The sequence below is a fragment of the Corapipo altera genome, unplaced genomic scaffold (genome assembly GCF_003945725.1).
Source record: "Corapipo altera isolate COAL_440 unplaced genomic scaffold, ASM394572v1 343, whole genome shotgun sequence".
In the NCBI taxonomy this organism is placed as follows: Eukaryota; Metazoa; Chordata; class Aves; order Passeriformes; family Pipridae; genus Corapipo; species Corapipo altera.
Genome location: NW_020884913.1, coordinates 720,313 through 728,676, shown reverse-complemented (window position 1 = coordinate 728,676; position 8,364 = coordinate 720,313). Strand labels below are relative to the sequence as shown.

Here is an 8,364-nt window from a genome sequence, read left to right as displayed (position 1 = left end):
CTGTGACAATGAACCTCTTCCCCTTAACAATCTGAATGAATATGTTTGGAGAGAAACCCTTGGGTTGAGCAGGGGAGACCAAAAGCTCTGCCTGATGTGAATGCAGTGACACTTGCTTTCATTTTGGGTAGAAAAACACAAATGAAGTTCCTGATTTCTTGGTTGAGTCAATAATTTCCTGCCAAACGTGCACCTGGCAAAGGGGCCAAGGGAAGCTCAGGAAGGAAATGCTCGACTAGGTCGTGTTTCTGGCAAAACAGAGGCCAAAGGGTATTTACAGGGACAAAGAACCACGGTGCCCAGGGGCCCTGAGGGTGCAGACAGAGCCTTGGAGGAAGCACGAGGCCACTCCAGGGCAGAAAATCCTCTGGGAATTTCTGGCGTATTTTGGGGATCAGCCGAGGCGAACAGAAAAAGGGCTTTAAACATTAATATTGGGCAGGGTAGAGACAGCCTGAAAGCCCAGAGGTTGGGCTGCCTTTGTAGTTATTTGTGGTGCTGGGTAGGGTTTCACTAGTGGTTTCTATTCTTTCCCTCATCCCTAAAAAATGTGATGAATCCCATAAGGTTTCTGAGCAGCAGTCGGGTGCAGCACTGCAAACCCAACCCACCCTCCCCACTCCCACAGTCCCAGCTCCAAACTGGGCTTTCAGTGCTGGCCATCCCCAGGGTTATCCAGCTGCTGGAAAGCTATCAGACCTGATTTCCCCATTTATTTCATTATTCCTTCAATAATGTCATTATCTTTTCCCTGGTTTATTCCATTATGTGTTTAGTTCTTCCCTGATATCTTTGTCTGGGTATTATCTGCTCCTGCTGCCCCTCCTGTGCCAATGCCTTTGCCCCAAAGCACTGGAATCCCTCCAGCTAAGTCCTTCTGGTCCCCATCATGATTTTAAACCTCCAGTAGCTCCTGCTGCCCTTTGTTTCACCACAGTGGGAGATGCCAGCACTGCCAGGTCACCTCCCTGTGCCACTGCAGCAAGGATGGGCCTCCCAGATTTCCAGGCTTACCCCCTTCTCCATCCTGCCCCCAGAGACACCAGGACACAGAGCAGACCCAGCCTCTGCTTCCCTGCTCCCAGGTACCATGACCTTGGGAAGGTACCACTGATATCTCCTTGGGAATGGGGGATTTGACCCCGAGGTTTTGGGTTCATCACGGCTCATCCTGAACAGCCTTCAGCCACAGCCACATCAGCTGCTAAGTAGTGATGGAAATGTCACCTAATTCCAGTGAAAACTCCCTTTATTTGCTGAGGTCCCCCCTGTTTTTCCCTGTTAATGCATAAAGGATGATATAACACAGCACAGAGAAAAAGGCTTTTTCTGTCCACTCAGTTAATGGTCCAGAGCTTTTTCCAGGTGCATCTTTCCAGTCACAATTTAACAACACAGATCTGAGGCTTGGGGCTGCCCCCAAGCCATTTGCAGGGTTCTGTTTACTGACACTGCCAGGTCACTGCACCCCCAGGTGTCCTCTGGATGTGGGGCAGGTTGTGAGTCTCTATTCATTTCCAGGAGGCCCTTCCAGCACCAAACCAGCTCCCTGGGCCATTTCCCTCACCACACTGCTGGCAGCTTCCCAGTAGTGCTCCGAGAGCTCCCTGGCCAGGCCGATCTTCTGGATGTTCTCTCTCAGGTTGCCCTCGAGCCGTACCTGGTCCAGATACTCGGGGTTGGCAGCTCTGATCCTCTCCTCCAGCTCAGCCTGGCTCTGCAGCACCGAGGAGGTCATTTCCTGGAGCACAGTTCTCCCAGCAAGGACACGCTTTGTGGAACAACTCAGCTCCTCCACCTGCTGCTGGACCCGCCTCAGCTCCTCCGGCACCTCCTGCTCCTTCACAGCCAGGGAAAAGCTGAGACCCTGCATGAGCACCTGCACCTTGTGGGCACCTGGAGACACAGAACAGCATCTATCCCGTGACCTGCCTCTGGCTGGAGCCCAACACAGGGGTGTTTGAACACTCTTGTCTCTGCAAAACTGAGCAGAGGATGCAGGAGCTCCCCAGGACTGACAGAAAACACCCATAAAATGAGCCTGTGTCCAGTTTCCTCACCACTGTGGCTGCTCTGGGTGTCTGTGCTGTAGAGCAGAGGTGTTCACCAGTAGCAACCCAATAGACTCATTTATGAGTTCCTTAAGGAGCTCCTTAAGGGGCCAAACCCACCCCTGATCCTGCTGCTCTGCCCCCCCTCCATGAAATCCGTGCTCTTTCTGCCTGGCTACATTGGAACCACCTTTTGTGTTTGCTCACTGCTGTTGGGTGAGGCTTTTCTCACAAATCCAGCCTAATCTTCCCCGTGACACCTCATTGTTCTCCGGGTCAGGTCCCCCCAGGTTTCGGGGCCGGTTCTGTGGTGTCACAGATGTCACAGGGCAGGGCTGCCAGGTTGGTGCCACCTGAAGCAGCACCAGAAAAGCCCAATCTCACAACCTGTGTGGTCAACCAGCCCAGTTAGAGACATTCTATTGCACCATAAAGCTCTAAAAATGGCCAGGATCTCCACGAAATCTGAAATCTGTGCTGTGCACGTGACGTGTGACAACGTCAGGGCTGCTGTGCCACAGCAGCTCCTCCCAGAATGCTGCTCATTCCCGTGATCCCAGTGATTTAATGCTGGTGCCAGTGAATTCTGAGCTGCTTACCGTGCTCCTGCTGCAGGGTGTCCATGCAGGCTGTGAGGGCAGCAGTGGGGGCACAGCCACAAACCTCCCTCAGCCTTCGGGCAGCCCTGAGCATGGCAGAGTGGGCCTCGTGCTGCCCGTTGAAGGTGGTGGCAATGTCAGAGAACAGGGTGTCGATGGCCTGGACGTTCACCACCTTCATGGTGAGGGTCCCCTCCTTGTTGAAGACCCCTGGGGAGATGAAAAACCCAAAGGAATTTCAGAGGTGGAATAGAAGAAACCAAGCAGGGACGTGGGGAAGGGGGTGAAGGGTTGAAAACTTGTTTGGAGTGAACGTGGCACCCTGACTGAGATGCCACAATCAGACCCTTGGTTTGGATTTGGGAGTTCTTCTGCTGCCTGAAATCAAAACTTTGCAAAAGGAAAGAGATTCTGGGCAACTTCAGCCAAAGCCATTTGGAGCAGGAGTTGGGGGGAGCACTGAAATGGCTGAAACAGCCCATAATAATTAAACCCAAAGTATAAGAAAAAATGAAATTACTTCAGTTTGAAATGTGAATTGAGTATTGAATCATTCCTGACTCTGTGAGTTTTGCAAGTGCCACAAAGAGCTCTCCATACTTGGGAGAAGCACAGAACCTGTTCTCAGGTCAGAGATAAGATCGTGATAAAAAGCTTTCCAAATCCAAATCCAAACATGTGATATCACCAGGCCACGTGGCTCAGAGGGAAGCAAAGAACCCTTTGGTGAGGAGGTGAGAGAATCCCTCAGTGTGGAGGTGAGAGAACCCCTGAGTTTGAAGGTGAGAGAACCCCTGAGTTTGAAGGTGAGAGAACCCCTCAGTGTGGAGGTGAGAGAATCCCTGAATTTGGAGGTGAGAGAATCCCTGAATTTGGAGGTGAGAGAACCCTCAGTGTGGAGCTCTGGCTTGTGTGGCTTCCCCAAGGCTCTTCCTTTGCCAGGAAGCAAAAAGACAGTGGTTTTTACACTTTGTAGCTAAAAAGCACCTTTTTTCCATTAAAACTGGACAGAAGATGCTGATTTTCAGCAGCAGGGGATCCCCCTCAGCAATCTGTCACACCTCTAGCAGATTGAAGTTTTTCTCCACTAAGCAAATCCCTCTTACCCAAAGGGAATCTACAGACCAGAAGTTCCCAACCCTCTCAGGCCACACTCAGTCCGGGGTCATTTTAATCCGAATTTGACACTCCAAATCCCTCAGGCAGCTCTGGATGTTGCACCCCCAGAGCCCTAAAGGAGCAGCTCAGTCATCCAAGTGGAAACCAGAGCCCTGGTTCCCCGAGAGCTGTCCCAGAGCAGGGTTTGTTTGACAAACCTGCAGAGATCTGATTGCCCAGCAATGGAACACAGGGAACACACGATCCAGTCGCTCCCAGCGATTCCAGCAAACGTCAGGGAGGTTTGGTTTTTTATAGGGGGAAAACTCCAGGCTTGTTTTTGAACAATAAAATCTGTTTTAGTGCCTTTCCCTGTTGCCAGATTAGTGCTGAGCGTGCTTTGCTTCGCTTCTCTGTTTTGCTTTTATGTGTCTAAGTTTCCTAAAAAAAAATAAAATAAAATAAAAAAAAAAGAGGGGGAGGAGCAGGGAGGGAAGAACATGGAGTTTTTTCCAATAAAGTGATGAATCCTAATGATAAATAGAAATGAAGAGTCTGTTCTCTGGGGTGCCACAGAAAATTGAGATGTTCCTATAAATTTATAACAGGATAAGAGAAGGAAAAATAACTTTCTATCAACTTCCATCTCGTTCTGTAACATTTATTTAAAGAAGATTTGATGAATAAATAAATAGTTCATTAAACTACCCTGAAGTGTGTTGTTTAGAAGTGATTTAAGGAATGTGCAGAGCAAAGTCTGAGCTAATAACTGATCCCATTAACTCTCCTCAGCACTCCTCCCTGGCCTCTTTCTCACTAAACAACTAGGACTGGCCTTCGACAGAAACACTGCTTTGTAAGAAAATTAAAATATTCTCATCAAATGCCTTGCTTTCTAGAGAAAAGCTGATTTTTTTCCTCAAATAAAAAATATATCTTAAAAAACATTACAGGGTTTTGTCTTTGCTGAAAGGAAAAATATTTCATCAAACACCCAGAAGAGTCTGTACAGAAAGATCAGTTTGATGTTTCTTGGAAGGGTGTTTCAGCTTGTCCTGTTTGGTCTGGGGGTGACTGTTCCAGGCATTTGTCCCCTCCTGGGATTGTCCCCCTTCCCTCCCATGAGATGGGAGATGGGGGAGATGGGAAGGATGTTGTGGGATAAGCTGAGTTGTCCCACGAAGGCAAACTGTGCTTTAATTCACCCAGACTGCAGCTCCCACAGACTCAACAGCACCAGCCTGGAATTATTTTTTTTTCCCAAGAAGTTTAAAATTCAATCAGTTTTAATTCAGCCAATTAAACAATGTTCCTTTGACCCCCACCAAAACTCGGGTTATTTGGAGCCTCAGGAACATCTGACACGAGGCAATGGCAGGGAGCTGGCCTTGGGTGCTGTGCTGGAGAATTTATGATTAAATGAACATTACAAATGGAAAGTGTCCTCACACGAGCCTCTCAGGCTCCTTTGCATGGCCAGTAAAGTCAGCACATCCAACCAGGGCTGGAAAAAATACCCTAATTCCCTCTATACTTTCTGCTCCTACAACGTTATTTTGATCTTCCCTGGAGTTCCTCTGTCACAGAAATGATCCCCTGCACATTCTGGAAATGATCCCCTGCACGTTCTGCAGCTTTTTTTAGTCCTGTAAACAAGTTATTTTGGGGGATCTTCGAATTTTCTTGCGTTTCTACCAGATTTAGGATTTTTTCACTTCCTGTCCTAAGTTGCCCCAAAGTGGTTACCCAGGAGCAGCCCTGCAGGGACTTCCTGGGAATTGGGTTCCTCCTGGATGAAAAACGCTGTGTAAATGTGAGATCATCCCCATTTAATGCTCTCTCCTCTGACTCCACATTCACAGGCTCTGGCAGGGGGTCCCCACCACTATTTTTGGTTAAAAAGTGGGGTGCTGACAACCTGGGCACGTGCACTCCTTGTGTACCCGTGTGCAATGCCAGTATTGGGGCATTTTTGGATGAGTCCCAGGATTTACTCATTATCACTTTAACCACTGTCCACAAAGAAGGGGGTGAGGGGCTGAAACATCCAAAGAAAATAGTTCCAATCTCATTACCAATGTTTCGACAGGGCTGCCTTGTGTTTACAGGAAGGTGCTCCCGCTGTGAAAGAGAAAGAAAGTCATGATTTTTTTTGCCAAAAAGAGGAGGAATCAGCTTTCTATGGGAATATTCTTTACATGTTCTCCAGAGGGAAATGCTGCCCTGTGGGGAAAGGGACCCCTGGGCAGATCAGGACAAGAGGAGGGTTTGGATGAACCAGCATGAGGTCAGAACTCACTGGACCACACAGTCAGGGAGTGTCTGAACCAGAAGAAGGAAAACTTGACGTCAAAAATACCTGCTAAAATTCCAATTTGGAAAGTCCTGAGTCGGGCACAGTGCCAGCTCCTCTTCCCTCTCCTCTCTCCTCTCTCCCTTCTCCCACCGGAGTCTGGACAACTTTCCCAATGTCTTGTGCAGCTCCAGCAGCTCCACCATCTCCCCTCCCCACCGTGGATCCTGAGCCAACATCCCAAGGCTGCCCCAAGCCTTGGCCACCCCGGAGAACAGGGAGCAATCCCGGCTGATCCATCGGGTGCTGCCTGATGTGCTGCTGGCTCTGTGCTCCCCCCGAGCCTTGGGGACACAGGGGGGGGGAGCCTGTCCTGGTTTTACATCCCTGGAATTACCACCAGGAGTTGTGACCTGCCTCTCATCACTGCACCGCACACTTCATAACTCGCCCACCAAACCCGGCCTGTCCCGGGCAGAAATGCTGGAAAAAGCATTTGCCACTCACTTCAGGAAGTCTTTAAAACTCCAAAAAGAAAGGGTCAAGAAATTAGGACTTTTTCTACCCCCTCAATTCCTGCATTTCTGGTTTATTTTTTGATTTATTTCCATTTTTGGGTGAATCTGAGGGCACTGACTCTTACCTGTCTGGCAGTGAGATACTGAACTGGAACTGGGTCTTAGAGCTACAGATCAAATCCTGCAGAAAAGTTTGATATGCTCACCTGAAACTGTCAAATTTCAGGGGTTTATACCCAAAATTCTAAATATTTAAAATAGTACCTATATCCATATTAAAAGCTGGATTGGGATAGTGGCAACATGACTAACTTAAAAGGAACAGTGTTGGCTTTACCCCTTGATTGGAAACTCAGTGAAGAATCAGCAGTGATATTTGTCCTAGGAATGCTGCCTGTGTTAATAGATCAGAGGAGCAAGCCACTGCTAAAAATGAGACAGTTTGGAACATGTCCTCCCTTTAAAAATGAATGTAAAAATTGCTTTTAAAGTATGAAGAAAAGAGACCAGAGAAATCCGTTCATCACCTCATAACAATAATTCATACATTAATCTTGTGCTGTGACACAGCTGTAACAGGGTTCCACAGGATTTACCAGGTCAGTTACTCTCTGAGATGTGTCTGGAAAATGAATATAATTATTGCCCAAAATTATAAACCAGTTGAGTGTAATCCCTAAATGCACACACGGTTTGGGGGGTGAGACTGGCACACAGGGAAGCTGTGGCTGCCCCAGCCCTGGGAGTGTCCAAGGCCAGGTTGGAGGGGGCTTGGGGCAACCTGGGCTAGTGGAAGGTGCTCCTGCCCATCCCACAACCAAACCCTCCTTCCCTCCCCTCCTCTGTCCTCCCACCCAGGGGAAGCTGCTTCCTTACCTCTTCTGGAGCAGCCGAGAGGCAGCAGCAGAACAGGGCAGGCATGGCAACCTGAAAACAGACCCCAAAAAAGGGGGGACACGGGAGTAAAGAGTCTTTTGGGGACCTTCAAAGAGCTTTCTCACACCGCAGGAAAACAACAGCAGCAGGATTGCAAAACAACTGCAGCCCAAATATAGTGAGGAGTCCATGTCAGGGCACGTCCCAGTGCTGAATGTTCCCTTGCCCAACATTCACTGGCAACATGAAATCTGCATTTTCCCCTTGGCAAAGCAATGGATGTGATAAGTCGGCTTCTCTCCCTCTGTAAATAAATTTGGGATTATCAAACAATTGGGTTGCTCTGGATTTCCTCCCTCCTGGTTCTTCCTGGACAGGGAGAGGCCGAGGGCAGCTCGGATGACACAGGAGGAGCAAGGCCAGCCCTGGGGACAGCAGGGCACAAAAGGCATTTCCCTGAGCAAGTGTCATTATGAAAACACAGGGCTGCACCCACACAGGGGATCTTACTGTGTCAAAAACCCCAGTGGATTAGGGCTGGATGCTGGGATCTGAAGCAATGCTCACCTTTGCTACTTCCACACTGGGGCTGGAGGATGATTTTCTACAACCCTGTGTGTCAGCACAGACTGTCTCTCATCCCCATAGTCTGAATTTTTGTGAGCACCTCTGTCTCACCCTGCACATGCTGACTGGGCAATTCAGTAAATATTCCAATGAACTGGACAAAACTCAGCGTTCCCACTGCAAACTGAGAGTTAAGTGGTGCTTACCAGAGCGGGACTGGGAGCTGCAGCACACCTGAAAGGTTAAATCTGGCAGTGCCAGTGGTGACCTGTAGCAGCAGAGCAAGAACTCAGGTCCTCCTTGAGCCAAAACAAGAGCTGGAGATTGGCATCTCCCTCTTGGCTCTCCAAGGAGCCCTGGAT

The 8,364-nt window shown here is 48.9% G+C and overlaps 1 protein-coding gene across 3 annotated transcripts; it reads right to left on the bottom strand.

Annotated features, from left to right (window-relative positions):
• Positions 1 to 1,252: 1,252 nt before the first annotated feature.
• On the bottom strand, positions 1,253 to 7,637 carry LOC113952467. Of its 3 annotated transcripts, XM_027654583.1 has the most exons (4): positions 7,436 to 7,637; positions 5,824 to 5,869; positions 2,651 to 2,860; positions 1,253 to 1,896 (listed from the first exon to the last, which is right to left on the bottom strand). In XM_027654583.1, the coding sequence occupies exons 1-4, from the start codon at positions 7,478 to 7,480 to the stop codon at positions 1,508 to 1,510; spliced, it is 690 nt and encodes a 229-aa protein (XP_027510384.1). In that variant the 5' UTR covers positions 7,481 to 7,637; the 3' UTR covers positions 1,253 to 1,507. The 3 variants fall into 3 exon arrangements, with proteins under 3 accessions (XP_027510384.1, XP_027510387.1, XP_027510388.1); XM_027654586.1 differs by lacking the exon at positions 5,824 to 5,869; XM_027654587.1 differs by lacking the exons at positions 5,824 to 5,869; positions 7,436 to 7,637 and adding an exon at positions 3,967 to 4,062.
• Positions 7,638 to 8,364: the final 727 nt, after the last annotated feature.

Coding starts and splice junctions, on each gene's coding strand:
- LOC113952467 (XM_027654583.1), bottom strand. CDS start 7,480: ATGCCTGCCCTGTTCTGCTGCTGCCTCTCGGCTGCTCCAGAAGAG. Junction 5,870..7,435: donor TCTCGGCTGCTCCAGAAGAG/GTAAGGAAGCAG, acceptor TCTCTTTCACAG/CGGGAGCACCTTCCTGTAAA. Junction 1,897..2,650: donor CACCCTGCAGCAGGAGCACG/GTAAGCAGCTCA, acceptor CTGTGTCTCCAG/GTGCCCACAAGGTGCAGGTG.